General features: G+C 42.7%; 1 protein-coding gene across 1 annotated transcript; it reads right to left on the bottom strand.

Annotated features, from left to right (window-relative positions):
* rgs4 (regulator of G protein signaling 4) lies at window positions 1-22,832 on the bottom strand. Its single transcript, XM_039001709.1, is given in 6 exon segments — window positions 1-240; window positions 716-879; window positions 4,020-4,081; window positions 17,082-17,119; window positions 22,336-22,426; window positions 22,789-22,832. Coding segments are annotated over 6 exon segments (639 nt in total).
* Between the last annotated feature and the right edge of the window lie 763 nt (window positions 22,833-23,595).

Here is a 23,595-nt window from a genome sequence, read left to right as displayed (position 1 = left end):
CTATGCACCACATCTGTTCTCAGAACAGCCTATTTTCCCTCCTATCTTCTTCAGTGCACAGAGTGGGGTGGTGGTGCTCAACAGGGACAGATCCTGGATCAGTTTGGAGTGGAGGAACCTTCTGTATGAGTCTTTCTCCATCAAAGTGAAGATCTTCTGCTGGGCGTCATCAAAACAGGATAAGCCGGCAATAGACAGGTTCTGTCTGGTCTCCTCTCGCGTTGCTGAGTCCAGGTTCACCTGATAGGGAGAGGGAAAAAGAGATATACACTGTAAAAGTAATGCAATAAACCATGGATACTGTATCAACAAAATGTGCCACAAAAGTGCTATAAAAATCCAAAAGGACAATCCCAAAGGAAAAACTGCAGGTGTTTTTCGAAAGGGGGGACTCATTGAAGGGGAAATCCTCAGTTGAAACAATAACAAAGCGTGCTCTGTTTCGGTGAAAAAATTAGGGATGGGGATGGAGAAATGTAACCACTCTCAAATTCATAGAAATCAAAATTATATGATGCTATAAAAATTATAGTTTAAACCATCTTTTGTGAGTGGCTCTCAGTTGGTATAGGTTGTGTTGCTCTTGTTAGCATAATATTTGCATATGTTCAGGCCGTCATTGTAAATAAGAATTTATTCTGTCTTGTCTGGTTAAATAATGAAATATAATAATTTTAAAAAGCCATAAACATGCCAATCATTATTCCCATTTGACCTCATTTGGAGAGTCTGCCTCAATGTACTGTTCGTAGATCTCTTTAGCTTTGACCGCCATCTTGTTTGGGGCAGACTTTTTGTATTCCTCGCAAGCGTTCCAGAATTCCAAGTTCTCCTGGCTGAGCTCTGACTTCAGGAACGCAGTAAACACAGTACGACCACCTGATAGACAGACAGACAAACAAACAGAGAAAGAGGTTAGGTCAGTCTCAGATCCTCTTACTTAGCATGTGTAACATCCAGAGATATTTCCAGGGTGCTGGGTTGAGTGTTCGATATGAAACCACACACTATTAAACAAATCCTAACTGCTTTTCTCTATTAGAAGGTGAGAGAGAGAGGGTGAGAGAGAGAGAGTGAGTGAGAGGGAGTGAGAGGGAGAGAGAATCCCTCTGTAGGGAGTCAGTGGTGACGGTCAAGGCCTGGATGGTTCTCAGGAGGCGTTGCTCCTGCTCTGTGTCCCAGCCTGGTCTCAGACTAGACGTAACATAGAAAAAGTAAAACTATGATACGTTTGGTATGGTTACATAAGACAGATGATTATTGAGGCAAAAACAAAAGTATGGTGGTTGGTTAGCCATATAAGGCAAACATCTAGCAAACCAAAGGTTGTGAGTTCAAATCTCATTACGGATAACTTTAGCATTTTAGCTAATTAGCAACTTCAACTACTTACTACTTTATAGCTACTTTTCAACTACTTATCATGTCAGCTAACCCTTGCCCTCACCCCTGAACTTAACCCTAACCCCTAGCCTAGCTAACGTTAGCAACCTAGTTGGAATTCATAACATATCATACATTTTGCTAATTCGTAACATATAGCACGTTTCGCAAATTCGTAACATATTGTACATTTTGCAAATTGGTCAAATATATCACAAATTGTAATTAGTAACATATCATACGAAATGGGTGCTGGACATATACAAATTATATATGGTGTCCCCACAAGGTGTCCCCACACACAGCCTGATACCACAGGGACTGTCAGCACACACACTGTTTGTTCACCAGCACCTGCCCGCAACTGCTAATAACCCAACTACCAGAATATACAGTTGAAGTCGGAAGTTTAACTACACCTTAGCAAAATACATTTAAACTCAGTTTCACAATTCCTGATGTTTAATCCAAGTAAAAATTCCCTGTCTTAGGTCAGTTAGAATCACCACTTTATTTTAAGAATGTGAAATGTCAGAATAAAAGAGAGAATGATTTATTTCAGCTTTTATTTCTTTCATCACATTCCCAGTGGGTCAGAAGTTTACATACACTCAATAGTATTTGGTAGCATTGCCTTTAAATTGTTTAACTTGGGTCAAACGTTTTCGGTAGCCTTCCACAAGCTTCCCACAATAAGTTGGGTGAATTTTGTCCCATTCCTCCTGACAGAGCTGGTGTAACTGAGTCAGGTTTGTAGGCCTCCTTGCTTGCACATACTTTTTCAGTTTTGCTCACAAAAGTTCTATGGGATTGAGGTCAGGGCTTTGGGATGACCACTCCAATACCTTGACTTTGTTGTCCTTAAGCCATTTTGCCACAACTTTGGAAGTATGCTTGGGGTCATTGTCCATTTGGAAGACCCATTTGTAACCAAGCTTTAACTTCCTGACTGATATCTTGAGATGTTTCTTCAATATATCCACATAATTTTCCTTTCTCATGATGCCATCGATTTTGTGAAGTGCACCAGTCCCTCCTGCAGCAAAGCACTCCCACAACATGATGCTGCCACCCCCGTGCTTCACGGTTGGGATGGTGTTCTTCGGCTTGCAAGCCTCCCCCTTTATCCTCCAAACATAACGATGGTCATTATGGCCAAACAGTTCCATTTTTGTTTCATCAGACCAGAGGGCATTTCTCCAAAAAGTACGATCTTTGTCTCCATGTGCATTTGCAAACCGTTTTTTTCTGCTTATAATTTCCAACATTTTGGTTGGTTATTTGTTAGTCAACTTGTCTACATGCATCTTCTCTTCTGTCATTACTTGTTATCCTAGAAAACTAAATAAACACTTGCTCAACAGAATGTCATAAATCGATGAAATTAATGCTTCAATCTAATTGACATGGTAAATCCAACATTTTTATTTTTGCCTCAGTGGATCGTCGTTAATGTCACGCCCTGACTTGTTATATTTGGTTTCTTTATTATTTGGTTAGGTCAGGGTGTGACTAGGGTGGTTTGTTTAGTTTTTGTATTTTCTATGGGTTTTTGTCTTGTCTTGGGTTTTTGTTATCTATGGGGATTTTGTATTGTCTAGGGGTAATTAGGTTGATGGTGGCCTGGATGGGTTCCCAATCAGAGACAGCTGTTTATCGTTGTCTCTGATTGGGGAGCCTATTTAGGTTGCCATTTTCCAACTTGGTTTTGTGGGTAGTTGTCCTTGTTAGTTGCCTGGATGCACTACGTTGGCGTCACGTGTCGGTTTGATATTTATTGTTTTTGTTGGCGACATCGGTAAATAAGTATGTACGCTCAAAACGCTGCGCCTTGGTCCACTCCTTTAAACGGCCGTGACAGTTAACTTTTTCTTCCCAAGTTCCCAAAAGCATTTGGCGATTGGTGTGTATTTGACATGTGTACAGTTAGGCACTAATGCCAGATAAAATAATGAACAAACTATGTAGCTTATAGATATGAATTTCACAAGAATTTACATTTATGGATTTTGTGTATGCATTGTTTTCCATTTATTCAACCTGACCACCACCCACCCGCCCTTCATCCACACAATATTTAATGACCCTAAACCCTCCCGCCGCGTGGATATAACTGCGGGGACTGAGAGTTCTGGTTCATCCAGCGCATCACACACACACAGGGAGGGAGCAGAGCAGCAGGTGTCTAGGGGCTACCCAGCATACCCTCTAGACACATAGCACATGTCCAGAGCATGAAAACGTATCCGGAGAGCTGGCTGAAGTCCCCAACTACACACAGCTAAACCCACAAGTACCCTACAGCCCACACAGGCATTATGACATCAGTCTTTAAACAGAACCCTAGAGAGTGATAAAGCCCATTGAATGTAATTGAGTTGGGGTCAGAGAGACAGGGGGAGAGGAGGTGAGGGAGATACAAATGTCACTCAAGTTTTGAAGAAATGTTGTTCCGTGGTCTGGCTTGGTAATAGGTCATGGTAGAGTTTTGTCAGAGATTCAGGAATTCCAGCTTCAATTAAATTCAAAATCAATACATCTTTTCAATTCAGTAAACCACCATAACATTTGAGCAAGATCGACTCCCCAATCCTTCAGTATTCTAAAGATGTCTCTTTGATTTGTGAGAAACTCACCTTCACAATTCATCAGGTTGTTGAAGGACAGCTTCCATTTCTCCAAATCAGCAGGTGAAACTCTAAAACCAGAGAAATAACAATTATTATACTGTACACCTGTATTACTGGGAGAAACAATAATATTATTAATATTTCAGTACATCTCTTGTGTGATATCCCACAGTTCTTGACCTGCATATTGCTGATGACCTGTATTTTAATGATAGCCTACCAGTAGATGTCATATCTATCTTACATAATGTTCTTTACAACAGGACATACTGTATTTGACTACTGTATTTTCCATGAGCATCAGCCACACCAGATGCACCTCTTCGAGCTAACCAACCATTTTATAACATTATAAACTGGGTGGTTCGAGCACTGAATGCTGATTGGCTGAAAGCTGTGGTATATTTAAGCAATAAGGCACGGGGGGGTGTGGTATATGGCCAATATACCACGGCTAAGTGCTGTTCTTACGCACAACGCATCACGGAGTGATTAGACACAACCATTAGCTGTGGTATATTGGCCATATACCACAAATCCTGAGGTACCTTATTGCTATTATAAACTTAATTAGAGCAGTATAAATACATGTTTTTGTCAAACCTGTGGTGTACGATCTGATATACCATTGCTGTCAGCCAATCAGCATTCAGTGCTCAAACCACCTAGTTTATAATAGACCATATACCACGGGTATGACTAAATATCTATTTTTACTGCCATAATTACGCTGGTAACCAGTTTATAAAAGCAATAAGGCACCTCGGGGGTTTGTGGTATGTGGCAAATATGCCACGTCTATGGGCTGTATCCAGCTACTCCGTGTTGCGTCGTGCCTAAGAACAGCCCTTAGCTGTGGTATTTTGGCCATATACCACACCCCCTCGGGCCTTTTTAATTATACACCTCTTTGAGCTAATGAGTAACCAACATTTTATAATATTATACAACTCTTTGAGCTAATGCGTTACCAACCATTTTATAACATTATCAGAAAGATCGCTCAAGAGAGACTTCGAAATTGGACATCTATCCATGTTCTGAGGATGTCGGAAAATGCCTTCAAAACCGGCAACTAGGGGCAACAGTAAACGCTATTACCATCAAGTAGGCTAGGGTTTTGCGAGGTTGTGAACAGAGTGGTGGATGGGTGTAATCCCATGACTCTGGACCCTTACCTTAACCATTCGGAATGAGTCCATGAACTTAATGTTTTAACCCTATCCAAAACCTTAACCATCTAAATGTAAAGTTTGGAGCAACTTAGAAATGTTTGTTTGGAGAAACGGAATAATACTGAGCAGGAGGAGTCCTTATAATGTACCCCCTTATAAATGTAAATAATGTTTCCAAAATTATATAATTACTCCTGTCTAATTACACTGAATTTGGGCAGCAAAAACGCCAAATATCGAACAGATTGTTGCGTTGCGGCCATAAAAATATATTCTATAGCACCCAGCTAGCACATAACATTTTGAGAACCATATGTTCTCAGAGCAGGGTTGTCCTATGGTTATTTTGCATACAACCTTCCCATAACGTTTCCTACAGGTTTCCTCATGGTCCTATTTAAAGTCATGTTCTCAGAACATTCAGAGAACGTTAAGAAGCAACGTTCTTCTGTGTGGATATCAGTACTTCAGTATAATGTTTACTACAGGATTCTTCATGGTTCTTTTTAAAGTCATGTTCTCAGAACGTTCAGAGAAGGTTGAAAAACAACAGACTTCTGTGGGAATTCCAGTACTTCAGCATAAAGTTTTCTGCAGGTTTCCTCATGGTTCAATTTAAATACTCTTCTCAGAACATAAAACCACAAGAAAACATCAGTAACATTCAAATAATGTTCTAAGAATGTTATTTAAAAACAATCTTCTATCTTGTTAAATGTGTTTAGATGTGTTGGTCGTGCCCACTAATTGGCCACAACTGATCTTAATGAATGCTTGTTTCCTTTGAAATAGGGTCTGTTTAAATAGACAAAAATGAACAGTTCCCACAACTTCCAAGGAACCAAATGTGCTAGCTGGAAAAGGATTTTGGAACCTCACCCTGATAATTTGACTGGTATACTCATGGGTATTCTTAAAATGGCTGTCAGTCTTGACTTGAAAGGGCACTTTTGTTCTACGGATTCTATTTCCATGGATTTTATTTCTCACTGTCAGTGTATAGCGAAAGACCTTTCGCAAATACAATTCAATTCAAAATAAAATTGCGGGAAAAAGGTTTGGAAAGCATATGCCTACTGCTGAAAAGAGAAATCAAATCAAATGCAAATCACATGCTCCGAAAACAAAGTGAAATGCTTACTTTACAAGCCCTAAACCAACAGCGCAGTTCAAGAAGAGTTAAGAAAATATTTACCAAATAAACTCAAGTAAAAAATGATAAAAAGTAACAACATAACAATAACGAGGCCATATATAGGGGGTACCGGTACCGACTCAGTGTGCGGGGGTACAGGTTAGAGGTAATTTGTACATGTAGGTAGGGGTGAAGTGACTATGCATAGATAATAAAGAGCGAGAAGCAGCAGTGTACAAAACAAATGGAGGGGTGGGGGGTGGGGTCAATGTGGCCATTTGATTAATTGTTCAGCAGTCTTATGCTTTGGGGATAGAAGCTGTTAAGGAGCCTTTTGGTCCTAGACTTTGCGCTCCGGTACCGCTTGCCGTGCGGTAGCAGAGAAAACATACTATGACTTGTGTGACTGGAGTCTGACAATTTTATGGGCTTTCCTCTGACACTGCCTATTATATAGGTCTTAGATTGCAGGAAGCTTGACCCCAGTGATGTACTGGGCCATACGCACTACCCTCTGTAGCGCCTTACGGTCAGATGCTGAGCAGTTGCCATACCAGGCGGTGATGCAACCGGTCAGGATGCTCTCGATGGTGCAGCTGTAGAACTTTGAGGATCTGGGGACCCATGCCAAATCTTTTCAGTCTCCTGAGGGGGAAAAGGTTTTGTCATGCCCTCTTCACGACCGTCTTGGTGTGTTTGGACCACTATAGAGCGTTGGTGATGTGGACACCAAGGAACTTGAAACTCGACCTGCTCCACTACAGCCCGGTTGATGTTAATGGCCTGCTCAGCCCGCCATTTCCTGTAGTCTACGATCAGCTCCTTTGTCTTGCTCACATTGAGGGGAGAGGTTTTTGTCCTGGCACCACACTGCCAGTTCTCTGACCTCCTCCCTATAGGCTGTCTCATCGTTGTCGGTGATCAGGCCTACCACTGTTGTGTCGTCAGCAAACTTAATGATGGTGTTGGAGTCATGTTTGGCCACACAGTCGTGGGTGAACAGGGAGAACAGGAGGGCTACACACCCCTGAGGGACCCCCGTGTTGAGGATCAGCGTAGCAGACATGTTGTTGCCTACCCTTACCAGCTGGGGTTGGCCCATCAGGAAGTCCAGGATCCAGTTAGAGAGTGAAGTGTTTAGTCCTTAGCTTAGTGATGAGCTTTGTAGGCACTATGGTGTTGAATGCTGAGCTGTAGTCAATGAACAGCATTCTCTCATAGTTGTTCCTTTTGTCCAGGTGGGAAAGGGAAGTGTGGAGTGCGATTGAGATTGCGCCGCTTCTGGGTGAGCATCTTCTTGTTTGCTTATGTAACGGATGTGAAATGGCTAGCTAGTTAGCGGTGGTGCGCGCTAATAGCGTTTCAATCGGTTACGTCACTCGCTTTGAGACCTTGAAGTAGTGGTTCCCCTTGCTCTGCAAGGGCCGCGGCTTTTGTGGAGCGATGGGTAACGATGCTTCGTGGGTGACTGTTGTTGATGTGTGCAGAGGGTCCCTGGTTCGCGCCCGGGTCGGGGCGAGGGGACGGACGTAAAGTTAAACTGTTACACTTATGGCCTTATAGAGTTGGTTGTGTACGGTCTTAGTGCCAGCATCGGTCTGTGGTGGTAAATAGATGGCTATGAATAATATCTGTCAGTAGAAGCCACCATTTTTTTTCTCAACAACTCGGATGAACAGAACTGTATTTCAAAGTAGCTCTGGCCTAGGCTACGCATATTCATGTTATCTTCATCATTGAATGAGTCAGTGCCACTGGAAAGTTGATTTAGTAGCCTACTGCAGTATACAGTGGATTCAGAAAGTACTTAGACCCCTTGACTTTTTTCACATTTTGTTATGTTACAAAGGAAATGTCCGTAGAGCTCCGAGACAAGATTGTGTCGAGGCACAGATCTGGGGAAGGGTACCAAAAAATGCATTGATGGTCCCCAAGAACACAGTGGCCTCCATGTTTCTTAAATGGAAGAAGTTTGGAACCACCAAGACTCCCCCTAGATCTGGCCGCCTGGCCAAACTGAGCAATCAGGGGAGAAGGGCCTTGGTCAGGGAGGTGACCAAGAACCTGATGGTCACTCTGACAGAGCTCCAGAGTTCCTCTGTGGAGGAGGGAGAAGCTTCCAGAAAGACAACCATCTCTGCAGCACTCCACCAATCAGGCCTTTATGGTAGAGTGGCCAGACGGAAGCCACTCATCAGTAAAAGGCACATGACAGCCCACTTGGAGTTTGCCAAAAGGTACCGAAAGAACTCTCAGACCATGAGAAACAAGATCCTCTGGCCTGATGAAACCAAGATTAAACTCTTTGGCCTAGATGCCAAGCACCACGTCTGGAGGAAAACTGGCACCATCCCTACGATGAAGCATGGGAGTGGCAGCATCATGCTGTGGGGATGTTTTTCAGCGGCAGGGACTAGGAGACTAGTCAGGATCGAGGGAAAGATAAACAGATCAAAGTACAGAGAGATCCTTGATGAAAACCTGCTCCAGAAAACCTGCTAAGAACCATTAAAATAATGGCGACGGAGGAGATGGATGCCATTTTATGGGGTCCTAACCAATTGTGCTATTGTGTTTTTTCACGTTATTTGTATTTAATGTTTCTACCACTGTCTCTTATGCCCGAAAAGAGCTTCTGGATATCAGGACAGAGATTACTCACCTCGTACTGGACAAAGATTTTTTCTTTAACGAGTCGGATATGAATGATTTACTTCAGACACCCAACAAGGCCCAAATTCCCGTCATTCTCATGAAGAAGAGATGGAGATATCGGGGACGTAGGTTGGGGTGCCTTGTCAGGATCCGACGGCGAGTGGATAATCTGCCTCTACCATCAGTCCTATTAGCCAACGTATAATCATTGAATAACAAAATGGATGAGCTACGATCACGAATATCCTACCAACGGGACATTAATTGTAATATCTTATGTTTCACTAGTCGTGGCTGAATGACGACATGGATAACATACAGCTGGTGTGGTTTTCGCTGCATCGGCAAGACAGAACAGCTGCCTCCGGTAAGACAAGGGGTGGGGGTCTGTGTATATTTGTAAACACCTGGTGCACAAAATCGAATATTATCAAAGTCTCTAGGTTTTGCTCACCTGAGGTAGAGTATCTCATGATAAGCTGTAGACCACACTATTTACCAAGAGAGTTTATCTATTTTTTGTAGTTGTCTATTTACCGCCGCAAACGATGCTGGCACTAAGACCGCACTCAATGAGCTGTATAATGCCATAAGCAAACAGGAAAACACTCATCCAGAGGCGGCACTCCTAGTGGCCAGGGACTTCAATGCAGGGAAACTTAAATCTGTTTTACCTCATTTTTATCAGCATGTTAAATGTGCAACCAGAGGGAAAAAAACTCTAGACCACCAAATCTGACTATAATTATATCCTCCTGATTCCTGCTTATAAGCAAAAACTAAAGCAGGAAGCACAGGTGACTCGCTCAATACAGAAGTGGTCAGATGACGCAGATGCTAAGCTACAGGACTATGTTCTGGGATTCCTCCTATGACATTGAGGATTGCACCACATCAGTCACTGGCTTCATCAATAAGTGCATCGATGACGTCATCCCCACAGTGACCGTACGTACAGTACATACCCAAACCAGAAGCTATGGATTACAGGCAACATCCGCACTGAGCTAAAGGGTAGAGCTGCTGCTTTCAAGGAGCAGGACTCTGGAATCCTTTAAATTTCCCTGGGGGGTGCAAACAAAGGATTCGCTTCGGGAAAGTCGTATTCCTGGTCGTAATGCTGGTAGTGCTGGTGAGTTACCACCGCTCTGATATCCAATTGTTCTTCCCGGCTATATGACATATTACCTCAACTACCTCGACTAACTTGTGCCTCCGCACAATGACTCTGTACCGGTACCCCCTGTTTATAGCCTTGCTACTGTTATTTTACTGCTGCCCTTTAATTTGGAGACTTACATTTCCCTCACTAACTTTAAACATCAGCTATATGAGCAGCTAACCGATCGCTGCAGCTGTACATAGTCCATCTGTAAATAGCCCACCCAATCTACCTACCTCATCCCCACATTGTTTTTATTTACTTTGCTGCTCTTTTGCACACCAGTATCACTACTTACACTCCATCATCTGCTCATCTATCACTCCAGTGTTAATCTGCTAAATTGTAATTACTTTGCTACTATGGTCTATTTATTGCCTTACCTCATGTCATTTGCACACACTGTATATAGACTTTCTTTTTTTTCTATTGTGTTATTGACTGTACGCTTGTTTATTCCATGTGTAACTGAGCTGTAAATGTGTAACTGTGAGTGTAAAAAATAAAATTAAATAAAAAAATAAAATACAGTGAATGCTTACTTACAAGCTCTTAACCAACAATGCATTTTTAAGAAATATAAGTGTTAAGTAAAATAATAGATAAGTAGAAAAAATAGAAAAATAACTAATAATTAAAAAATATCTATTTTTTTATTTCACCTTTATTTAACCAGGTAAGCTAGTTGAGAACAAGTTCTCAATTACAACTGCGACCTGGCCAAAATAAAGCAAAGCAGTGCGACAGAAACAACACAGAGTTACACATGGAATAAACAAAACATAGTCAATTATACAGTAGAACAAAAGAAAACAAAAAGTCTATATACAGTGAGTGCAAATGAGGTAAGATAAGGGAGTTAAGGCAATAAATAGGCCATGGTGGCGAAGTAATTACAATATAGCAAGTAAAACACTGGAATGGTAGATGTGCAGAAGATGAATGTGCAAGTAGAGATACTGGGGTGCAAAGGAGCAAGATAAATAAATAAATACAGTATGGGGATGAGGTAGGTAGATAGATGGGCTGTTTACAGATGGGCTATGTACAGGTGCAGTGATCTGTGAGCTGCTCTGACAGCTGGTGCTTAAAGCTAGTGAGGGAGATATGAGTCTCCAGCTTCAGAGATTTTTGCAGTTCGTTCCAGTCATTGGCAGACGAGAACTGTAAGGAAAGACGACCAAAGGAGGAATTGGCTTTGGGGGTGACCAGTGAGATATACCTGCTGGAGCGCGTGCTACGAGTGGGTGCTGCTATGGTGACCAGTGAGCTGAGATAAGGTGGGGCTTTACCTAGCAGAGACTTGTAGATAACCTGTAGCCAGTGGGTTTGGCGACGAGTATGAAGCGAGGGCCAACCAACGAGAGCGTACAGGTCGCAATGGTGGGTAGTGTATGGGGCTTTGGTGACAAAACGGATGGCACTGTGATAGACTGCATCCAGTTTGTTGAATAGAGTGTTGGAGGCTATTTTATAGATGACATCACCGAAGTCGAGGATCGGTAGGATGGTCAGTTTTACGAGGGTATGTTTGGCAGCATGAGTGAAGGATGCTTTTTTGCGATATAGGAAGCCAATTTTTGGATTGGAGATGCTTAATGTGAGTCTGGAAGGAGAGTTTACAGTCTAACCACACACCTAGGTATTTGTAGTTGTCCACGTATTCTAAGTCAGAGCAGGGCGAGCATGCACGGGCAGGTACGGGCGAGCAGGTGCGGGCAGTGATCGGTTGAATAGCATGCATTTCGCTTTACTTGCATTTAAGAGTTGTATGGCATTGAAGCTCGTCTTGAGGTTAGTTAACACATTGTCCAAAGAGGGGCCAGAAGTATACAGAATGGTGTCGTCTGCATAGAGGTGTATCAGAGAATCACCAGCAGCAAGAGCAACATCATTGATGTATACAGAGAAGAGAGTCGGCCCGAGGATTGAACCCTGTGGCACCCCCATAGAGACTGCCAGAGGTCCGGACAACAGGGCCTCCGATTTGACACACTGAACACTATCGGACAAGTAATTGGTAAACCAGGCGAGGCAATCATTTGAGAAACCAAGGCTGTCGAGTCTGCCAATAAGAATGTGGTGATTGACAGAGTCGAAAGCCTTGGCCAGGTCAATGAATACGGCTGCACAGTAATGTCTCTTATCGATGGCGGTTATGATGTTGTTTTGGACCTTGAGCGTGGCTGAGGTGCACCCATGACCAGCTCTGAAACCAGATTTACATAGTGGAGAAGGTACGGTGGGATTCGAAATGGTCGGTAATCTGTTTGTTAACCTTTTGTCAATAGGGGGGCGCCATTTCGACTTTGTAAAAATTCGTTCCCAAATTAAACTGCCTCTTACTCAATTCTTGCTCGTACAATATGCATATTATTATTACTATTGGATAGAAAACACTCTAGTTTCTAAAACCGTTTGAATTATTTCTCTGAGTGAAACAGAACTCATTCTGCAGCACATTTCCTGTCAGGAAGTGAGATTTCTGAAATCGAGGTCCCTGTTCTAGGGTCAGTTTATAAGTCCCCATCGTTGTTCCAAGATGGCTTAGCAGTTCAGACGTCATTTTGTCCTCGTATTGTCGTGTCCTGTATATATATATATTTACACCTTTCTTCACATATCTTTTATATATTTTATTATCCAAGAACTCAACTACAACAGCTTTCCTGCAACCCGCCTCACCAATTACAAAAAAAAAAGTATTATTTACCTCAAATCTGAAAATCCACAGTGGAAGCTAGCCAGGGGCTAATCAGAAGCTAGCCAGAAAGCTAACCAGAAGCTAGCCGGAAGCTAGCTAGAAGCTAATCTGAAGCTGCCCAGAAGTTAGCCGGTTTGCTGGCTAGCGTTGGTGTTTCAGCTGCCCACGTTTTGTGGTCATCACCTATTCCTTTAGCTCGATAATCTACCGGCACTTTTGTGCAACGCGTCTCGGACCGGAGCATACCGGGCCTTTTTTTTTCTCTCAGTGTCCCCAGATTTCAGCCGCAGGCTCTGGACATTTGCACGGAGCCCCACCGGGCCTTCACGACTGACTGCCGACGTTATCTGCCCGAGGGAGTTATCCAACTGGCACCTCCGTCGCGACGTTACCTGAACGCTCATCTGGGGCCCGCTAATCGTTAGCTGTCTTATCGGCTGCTATCTGAATAAGTATATCGGACAATTTTTTCTTGGGTCACTATATCTATTTTGCCAATTGGATTGATCCCCTCTACCACACGGAACCCCACTAATCTACAGACGGAAACGCACGAGGTGTCTAAAAATAGACCTCCATCCTATGCTATCTTGCTACCGATAGCCATCTACCCGGCCAGCTGTCTGGATCGCCGTGACCCCAACCAACCTCTACTCACTGGACCCTTATTGATCACTCGATTAAGCATGCCTCTCCTTAATGTAAATATGCCTTGTCCATTGCTGTTCTGGTTAGTGTTTATTGGCTTATTTCACTGTAGAGCCTCTAGCCCTGCTCACTATACCATATCCAACCTCTCAGTTCCACCACCCACATATGCGATGACATCACCTGGTTTCAATGATGTTTCTAGAGACAATATCTCTCTCATCATCACTCAATACCTAGGTTTACCTCCACTGTATTCACATCCTACCATACCTTTGTCTGTACATTATTCCTTGAAGCTATTTTATCGCCCCCAGAAACGTCCTTTTACTCTCTGTTCTAGACGTTCTAGACGACCAATTCTCATAGCTTTTAGCCGTACCCTTATCCTACTCCTCCTCTGTTCCTCTGGTGATGTAGAGGTGAATCCAGGCCCTGCAGTACCTAGCTCCACTCCTATTCCCCAGGCGCTCTCTTTTGATGACTTCTGTAACCGTAATAGCCTTGGTTTCATGCATGTTAACATTAGAAGCCTCCTCCCTAAGTTTGTTTTGTTCACTGCTTTAGCACACTCTGCCAACCCAGATGTTTTAGCCGTGTCTGAATCCTGGCTTAGGAAGACCACCAAAAATTCTGACATTTTCATCCCCAACTACAAGATTTTCAGACAAGATAGAACGGCCAAAGGGGGCGGTGTTGCAATCTACTGCAAAGATTGCCTGCAGAGTTCTGTTTTACTATCCAGGTCTGTTCCCAAACAATTTGAACTTCTACTTTTAAAAATCCACCTCTCTAAAAACAAGTCTCTCACCGTTGCCGCCTGCTATAGACCACCCTCTGCCCCCAGCTGTGCTCTGGACACCATATGTGAACTGATTGCCCCCCATCTATCTTCAGAGCTCGTGCTGCTAGGCGACCTAAATTGGAACATGCTTAACACCCCAGCCATCCTACAATCTAAGCTTGATGCCCTCAATCTCACACAAATTATCAATGAACCTACCAGGTACCACCCCAATTCCGTAAACACGGGCACCCTCATAGATGTCATCCTAACCAACTTGCCCTCCAAATACACCTCTGCTGTTTTCAACCAAGATCTCAGCGATCACTGCCTTATTGCCTGCATCCGTAATGGGTCAGCGGTCAAACGACCTCCACTCATCACTGTCAAACGCTCCCTGAAACACTTCAGCGAGCAGGCCTTTCTAATCGACCTGGCCGAGGTATCCTGGAAGGATATTGATCTCATCCCGTCAGTAGAGGATGCCTGGATATTTTTTTTAAATGCCTTCCTCACCATCTTGAATAAGCATGCCCCATTCAAGAAATTTAGAACCAGGAACAGATATAGCCCTTGGTTCTCTCCTGACCTGACTGCCCTTAACCAACAGAAAAACATCCTATGGCGTTCTGCATTAGCATCGAACAGCCCCCGTGATATGCAACTTTTCAGGGAAGCTAGAAACCAATATACACAGGCAGTTAGAAAAGCCAAGGCTAGCTTTTTCAAGCAGAAATTTGCTTCCTGCAACACAAATTCAAAAAAGTTCTGGGACACTGTAAAGTCCATGGAGAATAAGAACACTCCCAGCTTCCAACTGCACTGAAGATAGGAAACACTGTCACCACCGACAAATCCACTATAATTGAGAATTTCAATAAGCATTTTTCTACGGCTGGCCATGCTTTCCACCTGGCTACCCCTACCCCGGTCAACAGCACTGCCCTCCCCTCTGCTACTCGCCCAAGCCTTCCCCATTTCTCTTTCTCCCAAATACAGTCAGCTGATGTTCTGAAAGAGCTGCAAAATCTGGACCCTTACAAATCAGCCGGGCTAGATAATCTGGACCCTTTCTTTCTAAAACTATCTGCTGAAATTGTTGCCACCCCTATTACTAGCCTTTTCAACCTCTCTTTCGTGTCGTCTGAGATTCCCAAAGATTGGAAAGCAGCTGCGGTTATCCCCCTCTTCAAAGGGGGGGACACTCTTGACCCTAACAGCTACAGACCTATATCTATCCTACCCTGCCTTTCTAAGGTCTTCGAAAGCCAAGTCAACAAACAGATTACCGACCATTTCGAATCCCACCATACCTTCTCCGCTATGCAATCTGGTTTCAGAGCTGGTCATGGGTGCACCTCAGCCACGCTCAAGGTCATAAACGATATCTTAACCGCCATCGATAGGAAACAATACTGTGCAGCCGTATTCATTGACCTGGCCAAGGCTTTTGACTCTGTCAATCACCACATCCTCATCGGCAGACTCGACAGCCTTGGTTTCTCAAATGATTGCCTCGCCTGGTTCACCAACTACTTCTCTGATCGAGTTCAGTGTGTCAAATCGGAGGGTCTGTTGTCCGGGCCTCTGGCAGTCTCTATGGGGGTGCCACAGGGTTCAATTCTTGGACCGACTCTCTTCTCTGTATACATCAATGATGTCGCTCTTGCTGCTGGTGATTCTCTGATCCACCTCTACGCAGACGACACTATTCTGTATACTTCTGGCCCTTCTTTTGACACTGTGTTAACAACCCTCCAGGCAAGCTTCAATGCCATACAACTCTCCTTCCGTGGCCTCCAATTGCTCTTAAATACAAGTAAAACTAAATGCATGCTCTTCAACCGATCGCTGCCTGCACCTGCCCGCCTGTCCAACATCACTACTCTGGACGGCTCTGACTTAGAATATGTGGACAACTACAAATACCTAGGTGTCTGGTTAGACTGTAAACTCTCCTTCCAGACTCACATCAAACATCTCCAATCCAAAGTTAAATCTAGAATTGGCTTCCTATTCCGCAACAAAGCATCCTTCACTCATGCTGCCAAACATACCCTTGTAAAACTGACCATCCTACCAATCCTCGACTTCGGTGATGTCATTTACAAAATAGCCTCCAAAACCCTACTCAATAAATTGGATGCAGTCTATCACAGTGCCATCCGTTTTGTCACCAAAGCCCCATATACTACCCACCACTGCGACCTGTACACTCTCGTTGGCTGGCCCTCGCTTCATACTCGTCGCCAAACCCACTGGCTCCAGGTCATCTACAAGACCCTGCTAGGTAAAGTCCCCCCTTATCTCAGCTCGCTGGTCACCATAGCAGCACCTACCTGTAGCACGCGCTCCAGCAGGTATATCTCTCTGGTCACACCCAAAACCAATTCTTCCTTTGGCCGCCTCTCCTTCCAGTTCTCTGCTGCCAATGACTGGAACGAACTACAAAAATCTCTGAAACTGGAAACACTTATCTCCCTCACTAGCTTTAAGCACCAGCTGTCAGAGCAGCTCATAGATTACTGCACCTGTACATAGCCCATCTATAATTTAGCCCAAACAACTACCTCTTTACCTACTGTATTTATTTATTTATTTTGCTCCTTTGCACCCCATTATTTCTATCTCTACTTTACACTTTCTTCCACTGCAAACCAACCATTCAGTGTTTTTTTTTTTTACTTGCTATATTGTATTTACTTCGCCACCTTGGCCTTTTTTATATTTTTATTTATTTATATATATATTTTGTTTGCCTTCACCTCCCTTATCTCACCTCACTTGCTCACATTGTATATAGACTTATTTTTCACTGTATTATTGACTGTATGTTTGTTTTACTCCATGTGTAACTATGTGTTGTTGTATGTGTCGAACTGCTTTGCTTTATCTTGGCCAGGTCGCAATTGTAAATGAGAACGTGTTCTCAATTTGCCTACCTGGTTAAATAAAGGTGAAATAAATAAAAAAAATAAAAATGTAAGCTATGGGGCTACATGCACTGCATACGCCTTCCTCTAGATGTCAGTAAGCGGTGAGAATTTGAATGGAGTGGATTGCACCATCTGGGGCACTGTAAAAGCTCATGGAACGGAAGTACCGTTCTTTTCAACGGGGCGCCTGGCGCAAGAGGGACATCACAATGGCGTCCTGAAAAGCTTTCGTTTTAGCAGTTCTATATCTCCGGCTCTGATTTAATTAGATTTTTGTCTTAAAAACTTCATAAGGTAGTTAATTTAAACCGACTTATAGCAGTTTATATTAGTTTATTGTGATTTTCTGGGATTTCTTTGTGACGCGCTATCACGAGTTGGACACCTCTCCAGTGGATGGCTAGCGTTAGCTGCTATTTCTACAGGAGAAGAGGACATCTTTCAACCAAAAGACGATTGTTCTGGAGAAAGGACACCTTGCCCAAGATTCTGATGGAAGCTCAGCAAATAGTAAGCAGTCTTTATGCTGTTAATTCGTATTTATGTTGACAAATGTCAAATAATAATTCCGCCATGAATTTCGGTGCGGTCTCGCTTTAGCGCACGCTGTATGCGTAGTAACGTTAATTTTAAAAATCTAACACAGCGTTTGCATTAAGAACTAATGTATCTTTCATTTGCTGTCCAAACTGTATTTTTTTAGTCAAGTTTATGATTACTTATCGATTAGAATAGGTGCCTCTCCAAGATGGCGCCGGACAGATTGCTTGAAGTTTGGCCACTAATCACATTGTATAACCACGATTTGTGCCGCTAAATATGCACATTTTCGAACAAACCCTATATGCATTGTGTAATATGATGTTACAGGACTGTCATCTGATGAAGAATATCAAGGTTAGTCAAAAATTATATATCTTTTGCCTGTTTGTTACGATCGCTAACCTTTGCTGCTGGTAAATGGTGTTGTGTTTCTGGCTATTGTGGTAAGCTAATATAATGCTATATTGTGTTTTCGCTGTAAAACACTTAGAAAATCTGAAATATTGGCTGGATTCACAAGATCTGTGTCTTTCATTTGCTGTACGCTGTGTATTTTTAAGAAATGTTTTATGATGAGTAATTAGGTAATACACGATGGTCTCTGTAGTTATTCTAGTTGCTTTGGTGAGAGTTGTGATGGTGGCTGCAATGGTAAACTATGATTTATACCTGAAATATGCAAATTTTTCTAACAAAACATATTTATTGTATAGCATATGTTATCAGACTGTCATCTGATGAAAGTGTTTCTTGGTTAGTGGCTATTTATATATTTATTTGGTCGAATTTGTGATAGCTACCTATGCAGGAAAAAAATGGTGGAGTAAAAAAAGTGGTGTCTTTTGCTAACGTGGTTAGCTAATAGATTTACATATTGTGTCTTCCCTGTAAAACATTTAAAAAATCAGAAATGATGGCTGGATTCACAAGATGTGTATCTTTCATCTGGTGTCTTGGACTTGTGATTTAATGATATTTAGATGCTAGTATTTACTTGTGACGCTATGCTAGGCTATGCTAGTCAGCTTTTTTACTGATGGGGGTGCTCCCGGATCCGGGTTTGGGAGGAACTAGAAGTTAACTTGGCTTTCGAAGTCCTTAGAAAGGCAGGGTAGGATAGATATAGGTCTGTAGCAGTTTGGGTCTAGAGTGTCTCCCCCTTTGAAGATGGGGATGACCGCGGCAGCTTTCCAATCTTTCGGAATCTCAGACGACACGAAAGAGACCTTGAACAGGCTAGTAATAGGGGTTGCAACAATTTCGGCAGATAATTTTAGAAAGAGAGGGTCCAGATTGTCTAGCCCGGCTGATTTGTAAGGGTCCAGATTTTTCAGAACATCAGCTATCTTAATTTGGGTAAAGGAGAAATGGTGGGGGCTTTGGCAGGTTGCTGTGGAGGGTGCCGGGCAGTTGACCGGGGTAGGGGTAGCCAGGTGGAAAGCATGGCCAGTCGTAGAGAAAAGCTTATTGAAATTCTCAATTATAGTGGATTTAGTGGTGACCGTGTTTCCTAGCCTCAGAGCAGTGGGCAGCTGGGAGGAGGTGCTCTTATTCTCCATGGACTTTACAGTGTCCCAGAACTTTTTTGAGTTAGTACTACAGGATGCAAATTTTTGTTTGAAAAAGCTAGCCTTAGCTTTCCTAACTGCCTGTGTATATTTGTTCCTAACTTCCCTGAAAAGTTGCATATCACGGGGCTGTTCGATGCTAATGCAGAACGCCACAGGATGTTTTTGTGCTGGTCAAGGGCAGACAGGTCTGGAGTGAACCAAGGACTATATCTATTCCTAGTTCTACATTTTTTGAATGGGGCATGCTTATGTAAGATGGTGAGGAAGGCACTTTTAAAGAATAGCCAGGCATCATCTGACGGATGAGGTCAATGTCATTCCAGGATATCCCGGCCAGGTCGATTAGAAAGGCCTGCTCGCAGAAGTGTTTTAGGGAGCGTTTGACAGTGATGAGGGGTGGTCGTTTGGTCGCAGACCCATTACGGATGCAGGCAATGAGGCAGTGATCGCTGAGATCTTGATTGAAAACAGCAGAGGTGTATTTGGAGGGCGAGTTGGTTAGGATGACATCTATGAGGGTGCCCGTGTTTACAGATTTGGAGTTGTACCTGGTAGGTTCATTGATAATTTGTGTGAGATTGAGGGCATCAAGCTTGGATTGTAGGATGGCCGGGGTGTTAAGCATGTCCCAGTTTAGGTCACCTAGTAGCACGAGCTCAGAAGATAGATGGGGAGCAATCAATTCACATATGGTATCGAGGGCACAGCTGGGGGCAGAGGGAGGTCTATAGCAAGCGGCAACGGTAAGAGACTTGTTTCTGGAAATGTGAATATTTAGACTAAGGTCTACCTGTACCTGTTGTACTCAGCGCATTTAACAAATAACATTTGATTTGGGGTGAAGGTTCACCTTCCAACAGGACAACGACCCTAAGCACACAGCCAAGACAACTCAAGAGTGGCTTCGGGACGAGTCCCTGAATGCCCTTGAGTGGCCCAGCCAGAGCCCGGTCTTGAACTCGATCAAACATCTCTGGAGAGAGCTGAAAAACAGTGCAGTGACGCACCCCATCCAACCTGACAGAGCTTGAGATGATCTGCAGAGAAGAATGGGAGAAACTCCCCAAATACAGGTATGCCAACCTTGTAGCGTCATACCCAAGAAGACTCGAGGCTGTAATTGCTGCCAAATGTGCTTCAACAAAGTATTGAGGAAAGGGTCTGAATACTTATGTTAATCTGATATTTCGTTTAATTGTTTTATACATTTGCAACATTTAGTTGTCAGCGTGGGGTATTTTGTGTGGATTTATGAGGAAAAAAAAACAATTTTATAACGTTTAGAATAAGGCTGTAACGTATCAAAATGTGGCAAAGGTCAAGCGGTCTGAATACTTTCCAAATGCACTGTATAATAGTTATATATTGTACAATCTGTGTTTCCCTTCTTTTTATTGGCCCTGGGCCAGGTCAAGGTTCGGTATCTCAAAATCATCTTAAGGCTAAATTCATCTTAGAATCGTAGGATCCTATTTTCAACAATGAACTTAGCCTTAGATGCGTTTATATTTATCTGTTTGACAGTGTCAGAGTAGCCACTAATTTTGATAATTTGTGTAGTATTAAAATGTGTGTAGTATTATCCTGTCTTGTAGGCCTAAGATTTTCCCACTACATGTGTAAATCCTAAAAATGCTTCTGCTGAACTGTATGCGACTAGGCAAATGCAATGACAGAATGCTTTATATTAAAGGATTTGTTTTTTACTGAAAGTACCATTTACATTTTTGAACTCAAAGTAAAATGAGTTCACCTACATTGGCTACAATCAGATTATCAAAGTTGATCAATATTAATGCAAACTGTGAGGTTGCAATTAAGGGGTTGTGTTCGTTTTTTCTCATCATGAGGGCACTGATTAGATTTTGTGCTAATGAAATAAAAAGTCAGGCTGGATATTGTCTATGATGACTAGTTTAGGGACAACAGATGCAAAAACTGGTCGAATCAACTTTGTTTCCACGTCATTTCAACAACAAAAATAAATGTGATGATGTTGAATCAACGTTGAAAGCTGATTGGAGGTAAGGGAATTTAGTATTTTCACCCAACCTTTCACCTAAATACATGGACATGGTGACATGTTTTGTTTATTTCACGTTGAATTCACGTGAGTTGACAACTTAACCAAATGTAAATCAAAACCTAGGTGTAGACCTGCATTAAAACCTATTTACCCACGTGTACAATGGGTATTGCCTTGAGAGCATTATTCCCCATGGTGTGATAAATTAATTTAATGGAGTCTGAAGGCTATTTTATCTATGATATATAAACGCAACAATTTCAACGATTTTACTGAGTTACAGCTCATATAAGGAAATCAGTCAATTGCAATAAATTAATTTGGCCCTAATCTATGGATTTCACATGACTGGGCAGGGGCACAGACATGGGTGGGAAGGTATAGGCCCACCCACTGGGGATCCAGGCCTTGCCAATCAGAAAGAGTTTGGTCGCGACTTATGGTAGAGAAATTAACATAAAATTCTCTGGCCACAGTTCTGGTGGACATTCCTGCAGTCATCATCACAATTGCATGTTCCCTCAACTTCAGACATCTGTGGCATTGTGTTGTGAGACAAAACTGCACATTTTAGAGTGGCCTTTTATTATCCCTATCACAAGGTGCACCTGTGTATTGATCGTGTTGTTTAATCAGCTTCTTGATATGCCACACCTGTCAGGTAGATGGATTATCTTGGCAAAGGAGAAATGCTCACTAACAGGGATGTAAACAAATTTGTGCACAACATTTGAGGGAAATCAGCTTTTTGTGCTTTTGGAACATTTCTTGGATCTTTTATTTCAGCTTACGAAACATGGCACCAACACTTGTGTTAATATTTTTGTTCAGTCTGTATGATAATGAGTATCAAGATTTTATTTGCTGCTCACATTTAACAGGTCTCCCTGGTAAAATAGATCCTTAATCTCAAAGAGATGTCCTTTATAAATAAATCAATACATTCAAAGTGTCACTACTCTCCTGTACACTCACCTCTTGACAGCGGTCGTCTTCTCTTTGACCTGTTTCTGGTCTGTTGGAAACTCAGGCTTCTGAAGCAGAAAGCCAATCTTGTGTTTGATGTCTTTGGCACTGAGGGAGGAGAGAGAGTGGGTAATGTTTGCCTACAGAATGTATTAAAACATCACAGTCGTGTGTCCTATTATATGTAATGCACTTACTGTATAACAGAACCAAGATGCCTGGCACACAAGGCTCGTATTCAACATACATTACTGTCTGAAAATATCCCATTGCAGCACAGACATGACATCTTTCAATTGTTAGAATCTCACATGACATGTTGCATTACTTTTGTTGCATCAAATTTTAAACCTAGCATTTTCCAACTGTTACTGTTGCATTTATCCTCTTCCATACAACTCAATACATGTTCCATACATGTTGATAGTGATCTACAACAACATGCTAACAAAGCAGAATAACCATCTTACCTTTTTAAGCAGGTTGCTGGCAGTGTTGCTAATCCCTTACACATGTTGTATGTTTGCTCAATCCAAATCTAGGAGAATGATTTGCAGTGGTTTGGAGTTAAGAGGAGAAGTCTGTAAGTATGACTGTTAGTCCTCTCAGTGTTTCAGTGGTATGCTGTGTCTTGGTGAAATCTCCTACAGTTGGGGTTTTATACAGCCACTGTGCTCACACACAGATGGAGAGCCAATCACAGCCCTCACGGGGCTAAGTATGCTCGATCAATTCTCTCAAAGAGGGAAAATAATATGAGCAGGTATTTGTCAGTGACTGCTTGTTACCCCCTGAAAGGTAAGGCTCTTTAGTATAAAGCCAGACTTATAAAGCCAGGTGCAGGGCATTAGGAAATTGTTTCTATGCTGTAGCCTTCCCAACTGTAGGCATACTGGTAACTGCCAAAATAAAGGAAACACTTGGGAATACAAAGTACACTACATACAAAAGTATGTGGACACCTGCTCGTCGAACATCTCATTCCAAAATCATGGGCATTAATAAGGAGTTGGCCCCCTTTGCTGCAACATCCTCCACTCTTCTGGAAAGGCTTTCCACTAGATTTTGGAACATTGCTGCAGGGATTTGCTTCCATTCAGCAACAACAGCATTCGTGAGGTTGGGCACTGATGTTGGGTGATTAGGCCTGGCTCACAGCCGGCGTTCCAATTCATCCCAAAGGTGTTCGATGGGGTTGAGGTCAGGGCTCTGTGCAGACCAGTCAAGTTCTTCCACACCAATCTCAACAAACCATTTCTCTATGGACCTCGCTTTGT

This window comes from Salvelinus namaycush, chromosome 10, assembly GCF_016432855.1.
Source record: "Salvelinus namaycush isolate Seneca chromosome 10, SaNama_1.0, whole genome shotgun sequence".
NCBI classification, from domain to species: domain Eukaryota; kingdom Metazoa; phylum Chordata; class Actinopteri; order Salmoniformes; family Salmonidae; genus Salvelinus; species Salvelinus namaycush.
This window is presented reverse-complemented; position numbering and strand designations above follow the sequence as displayed.